At 37.2% G+C, this 23,585-nt stretch overlaps 1 protein-coding gene across 1 annotated transcript in view; it reads left to right on the top strand.

The window, feature by feature from the left end:
• The window catches only part of dchs2 (dachsous cadherin-related 2), a 128,179-nt gene that overhangs the window by 90,996 nt on the left and 13,598 nt on the right, over positions 1–23,585 (top strand). Inside the window, exons 11-16 of the mRNA XM_039750280.1 lie at positions 7,178–7,312; positions 11,100–11,309; positions 13,249–14,109; positions 15,409–15,522; positions 18,169–18,380; positions 22,755–22,906. Of these exons, the coding sequence (XP_039606214.1) occupies positions 7,178–7,312; positions 11,100–11,309; positions 13,249–14,109; positions 15,409–15,522; positions 18,169–18,380; positions 22,755–22,906 (1,684 nt within the window). The remainder of the gene's footprint in view (positions 1–7,177; positions 7,313–11,099; positions 11,310–13,248; positions 14,110–15,408; positions 15,523–18,168; positions 18,381–22,754; positions 22,907–23,585) is intronic.

Genomic DNA, 23,585 nt, shown 5'->3' with positions numbered 1-23,585 from the left:
TTGTTGGTGGACGGGGCTCTGTCGTGCATATCCAATGGTCTGTCTTACATGCCTTGGTAGGCCGCTTAGTGAATTGTTAATGGGCAGGGCTCTGTCTTGCATGCGTCTTGCTTGCCATGGACTTAGTGAATTATATATATAGATGACAAAGGAATAGGGAATTATTTGTGCAAACCTAACAATTTACGAGTAGTTTTTCAACAGATTTGTTATACTGGCTTATTAATATCCTTCCCCTTTTTTCAGAATGGCAACTTGCATTGCCATTTGCAGGCTATTGGGTTCCTCTCATTCATATGTCTGGTCCTGTCCCTGTTATATATCTGCTTTTTCCCCCTGAAGTTTGACAGGCCTCCCATTACACCTTTTCGTAACGGATGAAAAACACAATGAAAAAAGTACAATACAGTTGACATGAGAATATAAACGCCTTTACAGTAGAGAAGTAAGCAAATTCATTTGTAAGCTTGTAAGAAGAGCGGAGAGATATGCATCAGACACAAAATTAATCAACTGGAAGTGCAATATTTATAAGCTGTTTATTACTAGACTTTTAGTAATGTATGTTGATATAATATACACTGCGTTTACCTGTGGTTACAATTGTCACTTGAATTGATATCTGAATATTTCATACAAAAACTACATATTCATTCAGATACATTTGAGTGAGTGTGAAAAATTCTTGTGGTTGTATATATAGTCAATTCCCGTATGAGTTACATGACACTAGCATTGAGACAATTAATGTGCTGTTTTCATAATGCATTATGTGTTTAAGATATATATAGACTAATAAAAATTCTTCAAAGCTATGAATCCTACCTCACTCCCTTTAAAAAGGTTCTTTTCTTTTCTCTCTTGTTAGCAGAACTTTATTGGAACTCAGAACAGATTTACACCTTTTTACAGCAGTGTATTTGTAACCATAATGGACTTCACATAAATGAATGCGTGGAATGAAACAATTATCTGTAAATGTTTAAAGAAATATCAATAATGTTGAGAATGAAGGCAATTATAATCATTATATCCAAAACCGACCATCCATTATTCACCATTTTTTGCAGAATCTTCTTCTTAGTTTCAGATGTTTCATTTTATGTTTTATTTTTACAGTTCATATGTAAAGCCCTTGCACTTATTCTTGATGTACTTCATAATTCTGTCAATGTTCTTTTTCTACAGCTTTTCCTAAATCTTTCATAATATGTCAGTATCACTGTCAACTGCCATTTTTTTCATTTTGCATTTGAAATTAATCTTATTATGATCTACAAACCGGATTCCAAAAAAGTTGGGACACTAAACAAATTGTGAGTAAAAACTGAATGCAATGATGTGGAGATGGCAAATGTCAATATTTTATTTGTAATAGAACGTAGATGACAGATCAAACGTTTAATCCGAGTAAATGTATCATTTTAAAGGAAAAATATGTTGATTCAAAATTTCACAGTGTCAACAAATCCCAAAAAAGTTGGGACAAGTAGCAATAAGAGGCTGGAAAAAGTAAATTTGAGCATAATGAAGAGCTGGAAGACCAATTAACACTAATTAGGTCAATTGGCAACATGATTGGGTATAAAAAGAGCTTCTCAGAGTGGCAGTGTCTCTCAGAAGCCAAGATGGGTAGAGGATCACCAATTCCCACAATGTTGCGCAGAAAGATAGTGGAGCAATATCAGAAAGGTGTTACCCAGCGAAAAATTGCAAAGACTTTGCATCTATCATCATCAACTGTGCATAACATCATCCAAAGATTCAGAGAATCTGGAACAATCTCTGTGCGTAAGGGTCAAGGCCGTAAAACCATACTGGATGCCCATGATCTCCGGGCCCTTAAACGACACTGCACCACAAACAGGAATGCTACTGTAAAGGAAATCACAGAATGGGCTCAGGAATACTTCCAGAAACCATTGTCAGTGAACACAATCCACCGTGCCATCCGCCGTTGCCAGCTGAAACTCTACAGTGCAAAGAAGAAGCCATTTCTAAGCAAGATCCACAAGCTCAGGCGTTGTCACTGGGCCAGGGATCATTTAAAATGGAGTGTGGCAAAATGGAAGACTGTTCTGTGGTCAGACGAGTCACGATTCAAGTTCTTTTGGAAATCTGGGACGCCATGTCATCCGGACCAAAGAGGACAAGGACAACCCAAGTTGTTATCAACGCTCAGTTCAGAAGCCTGCATCTCTGATGGTATGGGGTTGCATGAGTGCGTGTGGCATGGGCAGCTTGCATGTCTGGAAAGGCACCATCAATGCAGAAAAATATATTCAGGTTCTAGAACAACATATGCTCCCATCCAGACGTCATCTCTTTCAGGGAAGACCCTGCATTTTTCAACAAGATAATGCCAGACCACATTCTGCATCAATCACAACATCATGGCTGCGTACTGAAATGGCCAGTCTGCAGTCCAGATCTTTCACCTATAGAGAACATTTGGCGCATCATAAAGAGGAAGGTGCGACAAAGAAGGCCCAAGACGATTGAACAGTTAGAGGCCTGTATTAGACAAGAATGGGAGAGCATTCCTATTTCTAAACTTGAGAAACTGGTCTCCTCCGTCCCCAGACGTCTGTTGAGTGTTGTAAGAAGAAGGGGAGATGCCACACAGTGGTGAAAATGGCCTTGTCCCAGCTTTTTTGGGATTTGTTGACACCATGAAATTCTGAATCAACATATTTTTCCCTTAAAATGATACATTTTCTCAGTTTAAACTTTTGTTCCGTGATTTATGTTCTATTCTGAATAAAATATTAGAAGTTGCCACCTCCACATCATTGCATTCAGTTTTTATTCACGATTTGTATAGTGTCCCAACTTTTTTGGAATCCGGTTTGTATAATTCAGACCATTCGGCTCCATCTTAATTCTGTAATTTTATAGCTTGTAAGTGCCATCATGGATGGACTGGCAGCTAGACTGGGATGGAGGGTGGATCCTTGCCTGGCCAGGAGGCCATAATGAAATGACAATATGGAAGGAGGCATAACCCAGCTGGGATGAGACTTGATTATCATGCCAATTCATGGAGGAGGATTAATAGAGGGTTTGGGGTGGTTTTTGTCAAGAGCAGTTCTTCCCTTGGTACAGTGAATGACAGTGTTCCTCTGTAGTGGGCCCGGTGTGGACACCCACAGAGATCCATGGGAATTTTGGGGTCCTTGGGTGCCACCGGAGGTTGCTGCAATGACAGGGACCACCTGTTTTGTAGAGATTCTTCATGACCTGGAAGTGCTTCCATCATTCAGTATTATGGCCCAGGTCCAACATAAAATGAAGCTGTCCAGCTTCCTCCAGTTGAGTCAGAGTCAGGAGGCAGTGAGTGATACACATCAGCAGGACAGGTGGAGGAAGTAATCTATTTGTTCTGGAGTGGTTTGGCTGATGTTTGTATTTAAACGTGTTGGTCAATAATAAAAACATTTTATTTGAGCCTGGTATTGTGTTAGGTGACATTGTGTCTGTGATTTGGGGCTCACTGGCACCCCCTTGTGGTTACAAGCTGTAGTACCAAAATTGTTTCAATACAGTATGGGTTAGACATAAGTGTGTAAACTAAATAACAGCATAATATTTTCTAAAGCTGATACAGCATTTTGATGTTTTTAAATACCATGGTTCTTGCTCTGAAATGTTGAAGGCAATAAAACAAATTTGATTAGTGATATTACTGCCTTTAAAGTCAAAAAGTGAAGCAAAAACAATTCCAGTACATTGTGTTGGATCCAGCAAATGTTTCTGACAGTTTGTTGATAGATGTAAACCTGTACAAATCTCATATCTCAAGTGGAGCATAATTTAAGAATTGGATTTGGAGTGTGATACTGCGACTGTAAATCTGTCATTTTACTCTTTCAAAAATGTGTCACCTGGCTGGGAAACCATGCTTTGTCTTGGAATTCGCTACAAAGTTTATAGTGAAAAGATATATGAACCCAATTACCAGGATGTAAATTACAAGTAATAATGAAAGATTCATTCCAGCACTGTAACTGAGTACTAATGAGAAGCCCATGTTTTCTGACTTCAGGTCTAAGTTATTAAACATGTTCTGCTTTATTTAAATAGTACCAGACACAGTAGATGCATTTAGTGACGTGTTATAACATAAGATTTTCTGACCTGCTCATGTTAGTTCATGCTCCTAGGGGGCTTAAGTCTATTCAACTATCACTATTTGCAAGGCAGAAACCTACCCTAAGGTGTGACTCTCCACTTACATTAACATCCAAATTCACATGGGGTCCATTTTGAACTGTGAGTTACCCTGTGTCTTTGGGATGTAGTGGGAAGACCATAAAGACAAAGAACAAAGCAATCTGAGCTCAAGATTCATGGGTCCCAGTTATACGATGTGGGGAAACCAAACATTTCCAGCATTGCTTAAAGAAATTTTACTATACAACTTACAGCAATTCCATTTTAGTCACTGTCAAATTACTCCCCTTGAGACACAGTATATTTGTCTCAGTGCTTCTTCCATGCCTGGATACATTTCCCATACTCATCTTTTGTTCCTATGTCTAGAGCATCCAGCAATGTTTTTTCTGGATTTTTCCACAGTACTAACCTTACATTTACTGTATATACTGGCGTGTGTGAGTGAGTGTAAAGCCTGCATTGTAGAGTCCTGTGATAAAAGATAACATAGGTTTTTTATGTTTGTTTCATGTTCATATATTTGATATTTTAAAAAAAGTACTGTATCTACTCGCATTTAAGTTCTCCTGCGGATAAGTTGGGCTTAATTTTACTGTATAATTTCCAGTATTTTATAATGTCAGTCATATACAGTAAGTCAAATGCAGAAAACTCACGCTATTGGTCCAGGAGATTATGATATGCTAACACCCACCTGAGAGAGTAACCACGGAGCACACTGCCTTTTTTTTTCTATGTATTGTACCTACGTGACCACACGGTAATACCCAAACTATTCTGAAGTGACGTTTGCAGTGATTTGTGTTTTTTGTATCTCAAACCCTCATACACCTTTAAAGTAAGCATCCCTTATCTACGATGGAGCGTTCGATCAGAAGAAAATTTAAAGCTGGTTTTAAATTAAACGTCGTTGAAGTGGTGAAAGAAATTGGTAACTGGGCTACTGCAACAAAATTCGATGTGTCTGAGAAACTGGTGTGAGATTGGAGGAGGCAAGAAGAAAAAAAAAATGTGTTGCATTTTTGAACGGGCGTAAGTCGGGGTCTGATTTTATGATTGATTTTTCTGGTTTCAAGACCCGACTTATAGGCGAATATATACGGTAATCTCCATTTTAATTTCAGGAAAAAATAAAGAACTCACATGGATCAAGATCTGGAGAATTTGGGGGTGCAAAACAACAAACATGTTGTTTTTGTTCAAAAACTCATGACTGACAAAGTGGTGTGTTGCAGGTGCACTGTCATGATGCAAAATGCACTTTTGCGTGTGCCATTGCTTTTTTCCTGATTCTTTCCAGCAGACACGTCAGCAGTTCAGTAAAAAATGTTGCTAATTAACAATCTGTTTACTGTAAAACTATTTATTAACAAATCCGTTAATGTCGAAAAACACAATTATTATTATTTTGATGTTCGATATGACCTGATGTGCTTTTTCCGGCTTGGAGAAAAAAAAAACTTGTCCGAGTCATGCACACATTTGAAGAGTAAATGTCATAAGTAAGAACTCGATCAAATCAGCACAATATCACTTGGCAGACTGATTAACAAGACTGTAGGCTGTAAGTGCCAGGATTATGCAGCATCCCACCCCAGAGAAGGGAAGTTGGAATGGAACGAGAATGATATACTGGCATCCCATCTGGAATGGGCATGGGAACTTTATCTGGACATGAGGACAAAACAACAAAGGAGCAGTGGAGAAAGGCTCCTATTTCAGAATATGTTTATCCCCCCATCCGCTAGATGGCAGCATCCCAGGACCTCAATAACCATGATGGGAGTTGTAGTGCCAGGAGTCAGCCTTGCTGCGTCCCATGGATGCTGCCATGGGGTTCTGCTGGGATTCATGATCCCTGTTTTTCGGGGATTCCATTTGACTAGGAAGTGCTTCTATCGGCCTATACCCTAGCACTGGATGTTCTCTGGGGGTCGGACATAAAAAGAAACTGGCCAGCTTTTTCCAGGGGAGTCACAGTCGGGAGGAAAGAAAGCAACACTCAGTAGAAGGAGGTGTAAAGAGAAAAAAGGGAAGGAAGAACAATTTGCTTATTATTGTGCTTCTGCAACTTTTGAAGAAACCGTTGTGAGGTATTTTGATAATAAAAACCTCTGTTTTGAACCCATGACTGCATTTGTGTTGGTTGTGTCCAGGGTTTGGGGGGCTCTCTGATGCCCCCTATCTGTCACAAGGCATACAATACTTAGTAGTATATTTGATAACTACACCCTACTCCCGTACTATTGACAGAATCTGGAAATTTTTGAGTCTCCCCTCATATGTTATTAGGTAAAAAATTATACAGAACTGATGCACAGTGAATACAAATTATATCTTTTATTTCAGAACCATGACAGGTCATGTTCCTTTGACATCTGTATTTTCTACAGTAAAGTAACGTTACACCAAATAAGTACTACATCAAAAACATTAACTGCAGTAAATAGTAATTGATCTGGAATTTACATAATCAAAATGTAATTTGCAGGTATGATGTACTATAATAATGATAATATACAGGGTGAGTGAAAATTATGTTAACACTAATTGATTATTATTATCTCGACCACACCTTTCCAGATCGATGGATAGGTCATGGTGGACCATTGCCATGGCCTCCACACTCCCCTGATTTGACACCCTGTGATTTCTGGTTAATGTTGTATGGTGAAGGAGTGTGTGTATAGCAGGAAAGTTCATGATATCAGTGACCTGAAGGACATAATACGGACTGTGGTATCATCAATTCCCCCGCAAAATGCGTGTCCGTGCTTTAAATGGTACTGTTGCTTGTTGGTTTTTGTGTGTTGAACATGATGGCGAACAGTTTGAGACATTCCTGTAAATCATCTTGCACATATAAAGTATGTTTTGTGAATAAATTGTTTCTGCCATTCAGATGTTAACATAATTTTGACTCACCCTGTATTTTTTATAGCACCTTTCCCATGCTCAATAATTTTGCATTTTTTTTTTTTTATTATTATTTTTTTTACAGAGATGAATGCTGGTATATGCTTTAGCCTGCTTCCCGGACCAGGGTATGAGTATTTTAAAATAAATTCACAGACTGGTGTGATTAGTACAAGTGTAATGCTGGATAGGGAACTTCAGGAAAGCTACGTCCTCAAAGGTAATATTAAACTTTCCATTCAGTGTGCTCAGTACTTTGTTGACATGTTATGCTTTAATAAAACTCTTTATTTCCACCAAAGCAGGAATGTTTTTTATTCTTTTAAATTGTTTAAATTATTTCAGGATTTCTTTTAATAAACTGTTCTGTAAAGAAACAACCATAATGGCAGACAGAACTGATGTGTCCCACATCTTGATACTCCAAGCTTATAGCCACTTTAATAACTTGAGCTCTTTTAAATAATATTTAGTTTTATTATTTTTATCATTGCTATCATTATTATTATTGCTAGTAGTAGTAGTAATATACAGTATATTGTATGATTCACAGACTATGCTTAAGCTATGTGGATTTACTGCCAAAACAATAAAAACTTTACATTTAAGTGCTAAAACAGAAACAGGCTTTAGCATTACAATAATTTCTATACTAATAACCAAAACTAATGAGGATGTTTAGAACTTTTTAGTGGGAAGCCACTCCATTTGATTCAGTTCAGTCAATATAGATGCATTTTGTTTTAAACAACCTCCTTTTCAATGGTATTACATTTGTGCGACCTCCCAATTTTCTGTACTACTGTGTGGTAGCAGCCATTCAAATCCTAATTGCAAAAGAGCGACTTGCCTTATTAAATGACCTGACATGATGGCAGATTTCTCTTTCACCATCTGCTCATGGCTCTAGTACTGTCTTTGTGGGCATTGCTAGCACTATCATAGAACTAGGGACTTGTAAAGACTGTGACCCTAACCACAACTGAACTCCAGGTGGTGCGTCCTCATCTGTGTCAACAACTAGGGTATAAATTAGACGGTCTTTATTACTCTAAGCATCAGTACTACATCAGTCTATGTCTCTGAACTAACTGGAAGGGTTTGGCATAAGTAATGTTTCACTTAGTAGGAAATAGCATACAAATTAATGAACAAAAGGCTTCTCCTTGATTGTCACATAATCACTACAAGTAGGAGTTGTTAGCCCAGAGCCCTGTTATTTTGCCACTCTCACATTGTTTTTGTTTTGTACATTTGTGAGCTCACAATGACTGTGAAATGGATCAAGCAACTTAACGTCTTTTATACCCTCCCTTGATACATTCTAACTAAATAATTTACAAATTATTTACATATTTCTGAGATGGTTTCCAGAAACCTAATCAGATTTAAGCTTACTGTATATTTATCAAACAGTAAACATTTTTAAGTGTAACCATGTGTCCCTTTTCTTCACTTTACTTCAACTCATCTTAAGTGAGGGACGCTGTGGCAACATGCCAAACTGAACACAACAGGCCTCCCTATTCCCAGCAAAAGTCTCCTGATTCTCCCCAAGTGGTCCTCAGCCATCCAAGAGATTCAAGTCCTTCGGTGTCTGTCACTGGATTTGTCTTAGTGGTCTATGCCTGGAACACCTCTCATGAGAGGCAGTCAAAGGTCACCAAAACTGTATGTCCAGACTGGCTACTCTTGATCCAGAGATGCAAGGGCTTCTGCTTCTGCTGAGCTCTTCACCCTACACAATGAACCATATCGTAAAAGAGCCTCCTTTTACTTGCTTGTACTCGTGATGTCTGTTATTTATTAGCCAAAGGTCATGGCCATAAGTAAGTATAGGGGTGTAGACTGACAGGTAAATTGAAGGATTTGTCAAAAGATTTAGCCCAAGGTTCTCCATCAGTTCAGTGTTTGTAAAACTAACAGTGCTATACCAGATCATTAATTAATAACAGAATCTCCACATCCTCCAGCATGAACAAGGCTCAGAGGTGCTTGAACACTTCCACCCGAGTCCCACATCCACTTATCCTAATGCTAAGTGTGCAAACACAACTCTCACTCTTTTAATACAAGATCTGAATGACCACCAGCAGTACTCCTGTAACCCCATACTGCTGTAGCACCTTCCACTGACAAATGAGTAGTGCATTGTTCCATGATTAGGGAGGAATCTTTATTGTTCATTTTGGTTAAGGTTTGATTATGGAGCAGAATTTTTGCTACAGTAATGCAAAATAGGCTTTGTCATAGTAACTGGTACGCAGTCTTAACCCTCTCCAAAAATTTGTGAAACTTTTTCAATGTCCTTTGGAATGCATCACCCCTTATCCATATGTGAACTGATTCATCAATGCCTGTAACTCGACTGGCATTATACCTATCCCCTTCCCCTCCAGTTTTTAAGCCTACTGAACAGCTTTGTAGGACTTTTTCGGGGCGGAACCAGACCTAGCGATGTTGGTCACCCAACCACCAGACACGCACAAGCATTCACCACTCTCTGCTCAGGCTCAGATTTTAGATTTTTTTGATATCATTATGCAATTGCTGTTTTCCTGGACCCTCCCCTTAGATCAATTTGGATCTAAGGGTCTTTGAAGTTTTCAAGTCATATCTTTACCATGCCAAGATCACAGTCCTTTCTATATAGAAATATAAACATCTACGCGTGGAAGTGTGTGTGTCTGTCTGTCTAGCGTGGAAGTAAGAGGTGGAGTCGGAGTAAGAGCTCCATCTCCAAGAATACACAAGTGAGGCCAGTACATCGGCAAAACGAAACTCCTGAAGAAAGAGTCACTCGCTTAGCCGCTAATACACAAATGAAAACCTCCTAGGAGAGAGAGGCCCAGACTAGTTCCCTTCAATTGCCTGTCATCTCTACATTTCAATTTTTTTTCTGACAATTTCAATAGTTTCTAAGACCCCAGACTTTTTACAGCATGGGCTTACACAGCTAGTCTTATAAATAAACGCCTACTCGTGGAAGCGTGTCTGTCTGTCTGTCCGGCCCGGAAGTGACTCTGCCTCTGAGGAAACAGACACTCACTTAGCCGCTGATACACAAGTGAGGCGAGCACATCGGCAAAACGAAACCTCAGAAGAAACACAAAGTCGCTCAGCTGCTAATTCACAAGCAATGCAAGCACGTCAGCAAAACAAATGTTCCTAGCAGAGAGACACCCAGAGTAGTTCCTTTCAATCCTCTACATTTCAATTTTTTTTCTGACGATTTCAATAGTTTCTAGGACCCCGTGCTTTTTACAGCATGGGCTTACACAGCTAGGATAGAAATAAAAGAAAAATAACCCTAAATATTTAGAGGCTGCGGCATCCTCTGCTACAATGAACAGGCTTAAGTTGATATAATGAAAATGAGCAGAATTTCAGCCCACCAGGATTTACCCTGTTGCCCCTAATAAAGCATAATTTTTTTACTATTTCAAAAGCACAAGGAATGAATAAAATGATTGTTATGTGTTAAGCAAAGTAAGATACAATATCAGAGTAATAATAATAACAATTCTTTACATTTATATAAGCCTTTTCTCACTACTTAAAGTGCTTTACATAGTAAGTGGGGAGCCACTTCAACCACCACTAATGTGCAGCAACCACCTGGATGATGTGACAGCAGCCATTTTGTACTAGTACACTCACCACATATTAGCTGTTAGGTGGTAAAGGGGTGAGAGACAGAAGATGATTAGGGGGTCAGAATGACTCAGCCGTGGTGGGCAATTCAGCAAGGACATCCTAATTCATCCCGCTGTTTATGAAGGATACTCAGGGATCTTTTATGACCACAGAGATTCAAGATCTCAGTTTTACATCTCATCCTGGGGATGGCGCCATTTTTACAACACAGTGTAGAGGAAAGGAAGAAACAATAGTTAAACTGTAGAAATAAGATTTTGTTGTTGGCTCAATAAAAATTTTAACAAAGCTTTCTGTCTCTAAAACCTTGTTAAACTTTAGTAAATCTGATTTTCCTGTTTCTAATCCAGTTATAGCTCGTGATAGTGGCATCCATATTCTGTCTTCTACTGCCACTATCTTCTGTACTGTTCTTGATGATAATGACAACGCACCAGAATTCATGATTCATGCTTTTCAAGTGAACATTCCAGAAAACCAAGAACCAGGAATGATTTACAGAGCTTTGGCTACTGACAGAGATGCTGGAGAGAATGGTACCATTATATATAGTCTGGTTGGTAGGTATATGTTTTATACTTTCAAAGCCAACCCTTGTTGGAAAGTTCTGAGCATTTTATCTGTAAACTTTGGCCTGGACTATTATAGTATTGTTTCATTATAAAGAATGTTAGAGACTGCTTTTACTATACTTGTACTTTGGCATTTCCATAGCATTAAAATATAATTGATGGTTTAACACAGAAGCAATTGAATTCAAATATTAGACAGTACTTGAAGCTGAATGTAGCTCTTTATTTTGCCCCGAATTTCCTCAAAATGAATATTTGAAGGGACTTCACATGGTATATTGCATATAACATGTTCTGCTGTACCTGGTTGTTCAAATTTCACAGCTACGAAAAGAAAAGCTGTGATAATATGCATAGTTTAAGGAAACATTTAAGGACCAATGTCACAGTAAGAGTATTGTTTCTGCCCCTAGCACTATTTTTGCTTTTGTCCCTTTAACACTAGAATCCCTGAAGCCTGCGAAAATATTCATAATGCCAGGCCACTTTAATTTTACTCACACTCCTTATCACTGCGTTAATTGTACACTAATATTGCCTTTGTTTTTTGTAAATGTGTCAGTCGGCAACAGGCAGGCAGCCTGCTATCCTGTCCTACACTAAGGCAACTGAAGTCGGACACAAAATACTCACAGCTGAAATCGGTTTAACTGGGAGTGAGGTGTCCAGAATTGTTTAGCAAAATAATCTTTCGTTATTTGAAATCCATACATTCCTTGTGTGTTCCCTGTCTACAACAATCTGTGTAAATGTATATTATTGTTATTATTATTGCTATTATTATATTATTGTTACTATTATATAATTAAAACATGCATTTGATGTGAGTCTCTGACAAATCAACGAAAAAAGTGTGCTTTTATTTAAGAATAAATCTGAATAAAAACTGAAGGGGAAAAAAATCACACATAAAAACACACAATTCTTTATATCATGTCTTTATTTGAAAACTAACAGTGTCAGATCTTGGCGGGGGGAGCGTGAATATAACTGAATAAAACTGAAGTATCATAACTTTACACAGGCTGTTAAGACACTAATGTATGTGCAAAATTTTTAATCGTCTTTTGTTCAGTTTTATTCTTGAATAAAAGTACACTTATTTACTTACATAGCTCTGCATGGTCATGCTCCCGAATATATCACAAACCTCCTTCAGCATTATACCTCAGGACGTCCTCTGAGATCTCCTCATTTAGATCTCCTTTTGGTTCCTTGTACCAGATTAAAAACATGTGGGGGGGGATTGCGCATTTCAAACCATTACTCCAAGGTTATGGAAACGTCATTGAGATCAGCAGAACCTACTGAACTGTTTAAGTGTCAACTTAAAATGAATCTGTTCAGACGGGCATTTCGATAGCGTGGGTGTTTCTTTATTTAGTCCATTTTTTATATTTGGTTTTAATATTTCATTTTATTCTAAGTTTTATTGTTTAGCGCTTTGTGACTTTTGTCTGTGTGCTTTATAAATAAATGTTTACTTACTCCTGTCAGAGATGATAATTTTGATATAATTTGTTAATCCCCAAGGGGAAATTATCTTTTCACGTGACCTTTGGGGATCAATGCACACGGTACACCCCTGGAGCAATGTTCAGGTTAAGGGCCTTGCTCAAGGGCCCAGTAGAATAGGATTCCTTCTGGCAGTAACGGGATTTAAATCTGCAACATTCCAGATACCATTGCATCTTCTTAGCCATAAAGCCACCACTCCACCTTAATATTTAAAGTGATTTTGATTAATTTTCTAATTAAGTGGGTTAATTAGATATGAATCATAGATTTATAACTTCTGTTTACCCTAAAGTAACAAATATGTTCTAATCTTTTGAATTGTGGGTGTCAGCTATGATTTTTATTTTTAAGAAATGATTTGGGGCAAAATGGATCATTATTGACTGCAGCTTTTACCTTTTTGTTGTAGGTGACAGCACTTATGATTTCTTTACCATTAATGTCTCAACTGGCATAGTTAGTGCAACTAAGAAATTAGACAGGGAAGAAAGAAACAATTACACAATTATCATAGAAGCCCATGATTTGGGGTCTCCCCAGAAGACGGCCACTATGGAACTTTTATTAAATATTTTAGATGAGAATGATAACAGCCCAGTTTTCAGCCAAAATCATTACTGGATATCAGTTAGTGAAAACCTGGAAGCAGGATCTGTGGTTTTGACTTTGACAGCCACCGATGAAGACACAGGCCCCAGTGGTGACATTATGTATTCACTCAGTAATGAAGCACAAGGCATTTTTATTATTAACAACACCTCTGGTGTTGTGTCAACTGCCGTGGCTCTGGACAGAGAGTCCAAATCACAGTATATTTTCAAGGCTATTGCCAGTGACTGTAGTACCCAAGGACCAAAGAGCACAGCTGTTGACATTCTGATTGATGTTGAAGATGTCAATGACAATACACCCATCTTTATTCAGAACCCAGTCAACGGTCAAGTGACAAAGGACACTATTCTAAACCAGATTATTACTACAGTTCAAGCTTATGATAGTGATTTGGGCCTAAATGGTACAGTTAGCTTCAGCTTTGCAAAACCAGAATCAGTTTTTGATATTAACAGTCAGACTGGAGATATTTGGCTAAAGAGCTCATTGCCAGATGGACAGTTTGGTACAAAGGTCCTGCAAGTGATTGCTGCAGATCAGGGAAATCCCATTCTATCTTCCTCTGGACTTGTCTTTGTTGATTTATGGAGTGAAGAGGCTGCAATCAGTTTTAGTGAGAATGTCTATGAAGCTACAATACGGGAAAACTGTTCATCCGGTAAGTGAAGCCACATCATACGTACATACAGTACATACAAACAAGTTTTATTTGAATTATCACATTTATGAGGTTAGCTCCATTCGGCAAGATGGAACGGTGGTTAGCATTGTGCTTTACAGCTGCAGAATGTTGGGTTCAAAATACAAACCTAGCACTTTTAGTATTGTGTTCAGAAATTCTTTAGACGAGTGATTTGGTTTTCATCAGTATCCAGAAAATGAGCTACTTAGGCTGATCAGCTTTTCTAAAGTACTCTCTGTGAGAAATACGTTGGTGTCCAGTCCAGAATTGATATCTACCTTATACCTATAATAATAATTTTATTTATATAGTTCTCAAGGCAATAGTACAGTGGAACCTCAGGTCACTCTGGTCGCAACCCGATTTGGTCGTGACCCAAAGTAATTTCCCCCATAGGATTGTATGTAAATACAATTAATCCGTTCCAGACTGTACGAGCTGTATGTAAATATATATATTTATTTAAAGATTTTTAAGCAAAAAAATAGTTAATTATACCATAGAATGCACAGTGTAATAGTAAACTAAATGTAAAAACATTGAATAACTGAGAAAACCTTGAACAGAGAAAACTAACCTTGCAGTCTCTTTAAAAACCAGCCCGGTGCATTCTTTAACTGCCTACTCTGCCTTACTGCCTTCTTTAACTGCCTTCTTTCTCTCTCTCTTGCTCGCTCGCTCTCTCGCGCTCTCGCTCGCTCGCTGCACAGGGAATGCACAGGAAGAGACTGAATATGTGCAGAAATCATCGGTGTGTACGAACCAGAAGGGAAACTGGCTTGTTCGTAACCCGAGTGTGTGGTCGTGAACAGATGCAAAAGTTTGGTGAACTTTTTGGTAACCGGTTTAACGTGGTTTGTACCCGAGGTTCCACTGTATTGCTAAACTCTGGCCATCCACTGCCAGAGTAATCCCAGCACTGGAATAGGAGCTTTTCCAAAAGAATGAATGAAAAATATTTGTAGTACTTGATAAAATCCAAATCAAATGGTTTAGAATGTAATTTATTAATTTGTAACAATGGGTATCTTGATTATGTGAAGAAAATAATATGATAGAAGAGGACAGTGACAGAGGTTGGTAATATAATTTTTGCTAATCTGTAAATTAAAGAAACTGGGTGGTTACTTTATAAAAAATACTATCTGTCTGTCTATCTATTATATAGTGCCTTTCTTATCTATCTATCTATCTATCTATCTATCTATCTATCTATCTATCTATGTATCTATCAATCTATTGTTTGTTTGTTTGTTTTTTTGTTTGTTCTACCAGGTTCTTTGGTTACCACTGTCACTGCCTATTCTTCTGAGGATGATACAAGCAAATTAAAATACAGCATTTTTAGTGGAAGTGATAATGGCACTTTCAGCATAGATTCAGATACTGGTGAGTGCTTTTTTTTTTCATGTTTGAGAAGTTACTGCGCATCTTTTAAAAATTAATTCAAGGTCACACTAACAGTTTGGAACATTTATATAATCTTAAAGTGAATTCTTTCTTCATTTGCATTTAGTACCAGTTGGAAAAAAATTATTTTTAATGTGTGAAGCCAAATTTTTGTGGTTATTTAACTTGTCCGGTGTGAATTCCTGTTTTTAATGACAATTAATGTGTATTTTCTTTACATCATTTTGCAAGCATATCCCTGCTCTGACTCTTACTAAGTGAATAATAAGCAATTGTTCTGTAATGGAAATTGTTATTTGAAAATTTACTGAAATAGCTTTGTCATCAGTAGTTAAAGACGTTCTTGCCAATGTTGTTCATAGCTTCTTGGAAGAACATGCATCCCTTTGAGACTATTTATTATAAATCATCTAAAAAATTACAGTTGCTGCAGGCATCTTGACAACGTGCCTGTTTGTGTTAATTTATCATTTCTTTCTCCGAACATTTTTTCAATAGAACATATAAAATATAATGTGAATGTTACTGACCACTCAAACAATTAATAGAAATTAATGGTGTGGAGTAGACCCTGTGAATAGAAATTTTATAGCTGGAAAAGTAATTGAAATCAATGTTGTGGACATCCAAGTGAATAACAGGCTGATACAACAGTGACACTTTGGGGTGCCAACCCAGCTGTCCCCAGTTACTTGCAGGGAAAACAAAAACAACACATGATGGTGTTCATAGAAAGAATAATAAAAGGCTGCCCTGTAACACAGTAGTTTTAAAGACTATCACAAGAACTTCGTGAGTAGGCATAAACCAGAAGTGGCACCTCCTTTCCAGATGGTCCCCTTTTCATGTGCCCATGGACTGTACTGTGTTTTGGAGGAAAAAAGAAGACAAAGAAGTTATCAGCAGCAACCCTCTCAGCTTGGGGTGGTATTACATACCTGTGACAATGTATGTATTGTAACATAATAATTTTTTTAAGTAATTTCAACAAGACATTTGTATGTGCTGTTTAAGCTGCTACAGAAAATAATCTAAATAATAAGCAAAATGACAGATTTTTCAAATTGCCTACATGCTAACACATTAGTAATAAATAAAAACATTCTGTGTAATACGTAACCACTGTATCTGCCTGTTTTGGCCAATTTTGAAACTGGCTTCTTTGACAGAAATATGAACACTTACAAATCTTGACATGGCCTTCGAGCATGAAGTGAAGTTTAACTTGACATTTCAGCCTGGAGTGACACATGTGCAATTGGGAGGCAGCTAGAGGGCCTAAATAGTAGTTGTACCATACCAGACCAGACCAAGGGGTAGCAAGCTGCACTAACTTTCTCGCTCCGTCCTCTACAGACTATCCCCGGGAAAACCCACTAGGTACCAGCACTATTGTTGATGTCACTTCCGGTTCCAGTCCAGATGATGTCACTTCCTGTCATGGCCTTTAAAATCGCCATCTTATCAAACTAAAATCAGTTCTAGTTTGGATTTTAACCTGAACACAACTCACAAAAGTTATCCTTTTGCAGCCAGGGCACAATATACGGGTGGCTGCCCCAAACCTTTTTGATATATTTGTGTACTTCTTGTGACACTGGCCATAGTTCTTGATGCTGTCTGCACAGAGTTTATCTATTGTTTCTGTAGAAAACCCTGATTTTCTACCAAAAATGCAAAGAAAGAACTCGTAGTAAGATGGCAACTTTAAATTATATTTGTTTAATTTATCAGGACAAACTCAAGCTTGCCACCATCCTTAATAGTAAAAAGGGGTATTTGTAAATGGATTGACAGGCGATATGAACGTGACAAGCATTAATGTTATTTAATAATAATAATAATAATAGTATGTTTGAGAGAAGATTTCACTTTTTTTTTTTTTGATAAAAATAAAATGTCATGCTGACCATAATTGAGTCATATAGGAGCTTGCAATTGTTCCTAAAGTAACGTTTGTTTAAAGGATGGGATCTCTGTAATAGCACTACTGTCACGTTAGCAAATTGTAAAATGTAATTAAGCAATATGTACTTTAAGAGAAACTCCCATCCATCCATTTTCAAACTGGTTAAATCCAGTCCAGCCAGTGAAAGTTAACACTTTAATATAATTTTTAACGTACAAGAGAAGTTTAAAACTTTAAAAGTAAAAACATACTGACATTGTAAAACAATCTAATTTAATTTGGATTTCACACAGTTTAAATGGATTTATAATTGTGTTGAAATGTGTGTTTGCCATCATGAGAAATCCCGTCCAGGATGCACTCTCTTGGAGCACTTTTAGACACAGGCTCATTCCACCATGTTGTTCTAAGAATGGCCTCTGGGGGTCTTTTCTGACTACTACAATCAGGCAATTCAATGCTTCCTCCTGATGTACATTTTCAGTTCATTTTGAGATTTCTGCACAATATATATTTCTGTCTTTCTTCATTTATTTATTTTTTATTTTTACTTATTGATTGATAATTGATTTACTAATAGATTTGATTGATTGGCTGTATTATTTCGCCTGTGAGTCTGTATTCTTGTTTTTTATGTCACTGCTGCTGTCTGTATGTGAAGTTTATGTGATCTAATCTAATCCAACCTAATCTAAATATATTTAATTAATTTACAGGGAGCATTTATGTAAAAGACAACAAAAAGCTTGACTATGAAGCATTAAATAAGATCCAGTTTATGGTGCTTGCAACAAGTGCCATACACATTTCACACTGCACAGTCACTGTCACACTTGAAGATGTGAATGACAATCCTCCAAGATTTGAAGAAAGTTCTTATAAAACAGCTGTATGGGAAGGGCAGATCTTCAACACTTTTGTTATGCAGGTATGAACATAATGGATTTTTGCTTTTCAGACATGGGCCTAACTAATTGACTACTTTTGCAGTTTTATGAAGGGCAATAAAAGTCAGCCGTATACCGTATACAGATTGTGCAGTTTTAAATACCCACAAGCTGCCTGCAGACAGTTTTTATTCCAAATAAATGTTTTAGTCACAGGCTAATTACCACGTTTACTTTGGCTGCTAGATTAACATAGTCTAACTCACACTGTACTTGTGTCTGTGTATTTATTGTAGTGATCCAGGATTTACTTTCATTTTATTTTGGAATTTGCAAAAATTTGTGTTTGACAGTATATAAAGAGCTTCATCATTTTCTGAAATTATTTAAGAGGTTGTCTGCTTCCTTATTTCAGTAAATGCATGTTTGAAGGAGACGCAAGGGGGTGAACCTTCATTGACCATCACTTTTAAAAGAAGCTATAGAAAAAGCAAAGTATCAAGAGAAGAAAATGTATTATTTTAATTAAGATACAGAAGAAATATATTAAAGAATTGTTTGTCATAAAATGTACAATGCTAGCCACGTTTCTACAGCTTTGTAAAGACCAATGAATATGGATCGTAACACAGTTATAGCTGCTGTGGTGTTTTGTACCTTATTCCAAGAAGCCCTGATGAGGTTTTGTGACCATTAGGTCAATGGCAGACAGATTTTGAATTGGCTTCATACTAATTAATTTGGCTTCTCCAGGGATTCGTTTTCTATGTCATTGTTGTCAAGCCGTATCTTCTAATTCTTTAAGGTATCTGTTGTTGTGTTAGTTTCTCTGTGCATTTTAAAACGGGTTTTCCGTTTATCACTTTGTTGTTTCCTAAATTAATTTTGTTTCTTTGTCAGTAGTCAGTGCAAAATATGTGGATGTTTTGATTTTTTTATTAGAGAATATGTACATACAGTATTTATGTTAATACAGTCTATAGAGCATAGTTTTGAAACTTTGTGGATCTGTTGTACACAATACTTGTATGAGGATAAACTGCTGTAATAAAGTAATACAAATGTGTTCAGAACAGGTTCGATGTTCCTGAATTTATTCAGTATGCATTATAAAATGTACTACTGTTTCATACTGCACTTACACCAACCAGACATTTGTAATAATAATAATAATAATAATACATTTTATTTATACAGCACCTTTCCCATGCTTAAGGTGCTTAGTGTAGAATGAACATCTTAGATAGATAGATGAAAAGGCACTATATGATAGATAGATAGATAGATAGATGGATGAAAAGGCACTATATGATAGATAGATAGATAGATAGATAGATAGATAGATAGATAGATAGATAGATGGATGGAAAAGGCACTATATGATAGATAGATAGATGGATGAAAAGGCACTATATGATAGATAGATAGATAGATAGATAGATGGATGAAAAGGCACTATATGATAGATAGATAGATAGATGACAAAGGCACTATATGATAGATAGATGTGAAAGGCACTATATGATAAACAGATATACACACACACACTGTGGTTTGAACACAAAATATGACTCGATGTTTGCAATAGATGTAATTGAATAGTTGTGATGTAAACAATGGGTTGAGGAAAGTGGATATAAAACGGGAGTTAGAACTTTTTGGAACATGTTTTTCAGTCACTGATTAATTTAGAGTAGTTAGTAACTTTCTAATTAAAAAGGCAGTATTTGGAGTTTGTAATTGATTACATCCAAACTTATCCAGTAAGGATGCTCTTTTATTATTACTGTATTCAGTTGTTCTACAGCCGTGGTTCCCAAACTCAGTTCCGGGGACCCCCTGTGGCTGCAGGTTTTTGTTCCAACCAGATTCACAATTGGTGATAATAACTGATAATAACTGATCTCATTTAATTAGCTGGTCTTTTTTACTCATCTCGTATTCTGCTTTCAGAAAAACACAACAGTATGGTGTTTACATGTATAAGACATTTAGAAATGTTTCTGTTTTTTTCTAAAGCTATAAATGCATAACTCTCTGTTGTTGTTTTCCTATGTTTTCCCCTTTACCTGTGTAGTTTGCTCCCTTCATTTAACCCTAATAGTGACAATTAATAACCAGCACAGCAGACACCCAGGATGATGAAAGCAGCAACCACTTCAGTGTCAGACCTGCTAATTAGTAAATAGTAAATTAAATAACCTAAACACCAGGAAAAGCAGAATGAAAATTAGCTTGAAAATACTGATAACGACGTAAAAAAACTGCATATTCCCTGTAGAACTGCTTATTACATTTTAATAAAAATCTACCAAACTTAGTTTGTAATTTCTACATTGACCCCAAAACACAGAAACTGGGAAATAACGACTCGCTTAATTAGGCTAAGAGTCCAATGAAAAACGGAAGTTGGTTGGTACAAAAACCTGCAGCCACAGGGGGTCTCCAGGATCGAGTTGGGGAACCACTGTTCTATATCCTCTTTTTTCCGTTCTAATTGATATTTGTTTGAAAAGTGTATTGTCACCTGCAGAGCTGCAGAGTCAGAAGCTGATATTGGGTTATTGGAGTCAGATTTTTACCGATTCCAACTCTAACTAAATGTAAACTCTAATATAATATGTTCAAATTTCCTAAAGTATTATTTTTTCTAGAGTTGATAAAATTATAGCTTCATTTGTTGTTAGTTTAGTCTTATGTTTAATGTTACTAAGTTTTTTTTTTATGTTACAATGATTTTACTGCAGCTAGGAGGGTTTCATATTACACAGTGGCAGGCCGTCCTGTTACACTTGCCCCAGCCCTGGCAACAATCCCACTCCCAGCTGGTTTTCCTTCCTAAAACAGTTACTTATTTGGCTGATGCCTTTATCCAAGGCAACTTACAACTTGTTTGATACAATTGGTTGCATTTCTTTTTGCTTTTCAACCTCAGGGCCTTAAGTCCAAAGCCTTAACCACTACACCATACTGCCTGCCTCACACCATACTAACATGGTCATAGTTGGACACAAAGCCTCTGAGATTACAAGCAGCAAGTTCTACCACAGATAAAGAATGATCTCCATTCAGTCAGCCGCTGTTCTGGCTTGTAGGGTGCAGGGTGGCTTACTTAGCTTAATGGTGCACACCCCTTCTCATAAGACTCACCCCTACCCTAAGCAAATCCAGGTTATATCTTCATTTGTCTCTGATGAGGAATTTGTTCAGGGTGTCATTCCTCCACCCAGACCCAGAGTGGTAGTTTGAACATTGAAAAGGTGCTATATAAATAAAAGGTATTATTATTAATAGCCACAGTACCAGTCAAAGGCAGGTAATGGAAAGCTTTAAAAGTATTTACTATCTCTTGCCCTACGGGTACTTTCAGCGCCTTTCCTCAGTATTCACATGTGTCTGAACCCCTCTTCATTCATGCTTCCTTTCTCAAGTGTGTTCTCGTAAAAACCTGTTTTTCAGACTCGTTATTTTCGAGGCGCCTTTCTCACCTCCTGTCTGCTTTCATATGTTCTGTCTTTGAAGGTGACTCTGTCAGTGCTCACCTTCTCTCAGAGTGCATCTTACCATCGCTCTTCCTCTTTCGTTGCATCAAAAAAGCCAATGAGAGGTGGGACTTGTCTCAAAACAATGAGGAACTAGAGAAGTAAGGAAAGAGCAAGCTCTTCTTCCTTAGGAGTCTGTTCTCCTTTAATGTCAGTAGTGATATCCTTCACGTCTTCTATAACTCTGTGATGGCCTGTGCAATTTTATATGCTGTGGGGTGCTGGGCCGGTATCTTCACTTCAATAAAGACCCACCAAATCAACAAGCTAACTAAAAGGGTTGGCACATTAATGGGACACACTCTGGACCCCCTGGAGGTAGTAGAGGAGGAGAGAATGAAAACAGAACTGAGTGCCATTATGAATAATGCTGCACATCCTTTCTCTGACACACTAACACTGAGGATTTTCAGCCAACAAATTATTCAGGAGAAGTGTGTTAAGAAATGCTCCTTTTTGCCAACAGCAATATGCCTTTATTATGCTTTACTGGGACTGTGACAGCCAAGTCAGAAGTTTTCTTTCTTTTGAATTATCTTCCTTTGTAGTCATTCATTTGTATGTTCAGACCAAAGTGTGTTGTGTGTATATTTATCTATTTATTTACTTACTTATTTACCTGTTTATATCGTTATTGATTTAAAGAGCTTCTGTAAAAGCCCAATTTCCCCCTGGGGACAAATAAAGATCTATCTATCTATCTATCTATCTATCTATCTATCTATCTATCTATCTATCTATCTATCTTTGTTTTGAGGATGTTGTCATTTACTAGTAGATTTTCCAAATGTTGTGTAGAAAGTTTCTGCTGGAGCAAATTACTAATGTAATATTAAAAAAAATAATAATACTTTTTTATGTTTTTATTTGTAGGTTTCTGCCAGTGATGCTGACAGTGGTCCCAATGGGCAGACAGAGTATTACATTCTTTCTGGAAACCAAAATGAAGCATTTGTCATAGATTCTAACACAGGCATCCTTTCAACAAATACTATCTTAGATCGAGAAATTGTTCCTTATTATGAGTAAGTGTGTTTATCGTTCAAGTCCAAATTTACAGCTGAGTTTAAACATTTGATTATAGGGATTGCTAGAAGCAACTGTATAATGTTTGATCCAGGGCACCTAGGTGTCAGAATGACCTGCACTGTGCCCTCACACATCTGGTTTGAAGTCCAACTCCAGTTACTGTAAGTGGAGTTTTCACACTGTCCTCCACACATTTCACACATAATCAATCCTAATCAATGGATATTTTGATACAAAATCTTAATGTTTATTGAGCAGCTAACACCTACCACAGTTAGAATAGAAAAACCACCAGTTATTATGAGCTAAATATGAAAATATTTAAAGGAATAACAGCTAATTTCTGAACTGTGAGTGCCATTAGCAAGTGATTTGGGCAATGAAAATGAAAACAATAAGCAACATGCCGTTCCTGTCATTAGTAATAGAAAATTATATTATAAAGTTGACTTAAGATATTATAATAAATGTGTGTGTGATAGTCCAGGTTGAGTTCACGCTCCCTGGTTTCTTCCAGGAGCCTCTTGAAATCGGAACCATCAATAGGGGCCGGACAAATGAGGACACACATAGACAGAAAGGGGTTGGTGCGAAAGTGCTGTGCTTTATTTAAAATCCAACAAGCAAAGAGTGTCCAATAGTGCAGTGCAAAAATAATCTTTAAATAATAAATAA

The sequence above is a fragment of the Polypterus senegalus genome, chromosome 4 (assembly GCF_016835505.1).
Source record: "Polypterus senegalus isolate Bchr_013 chromosome 4, ASM1683550v1, whole genome shotgun sequence".
Classification (NCBI taxonomy): Eukaryota; Metazoa; Chordata; class Cladistia; order Polypteriformes; family Polypteridae; genus Polypterus; species Polypterus senegalus.
This window is presented reverse-complemented; position numbering and strand designations above follow the sequence as displayed.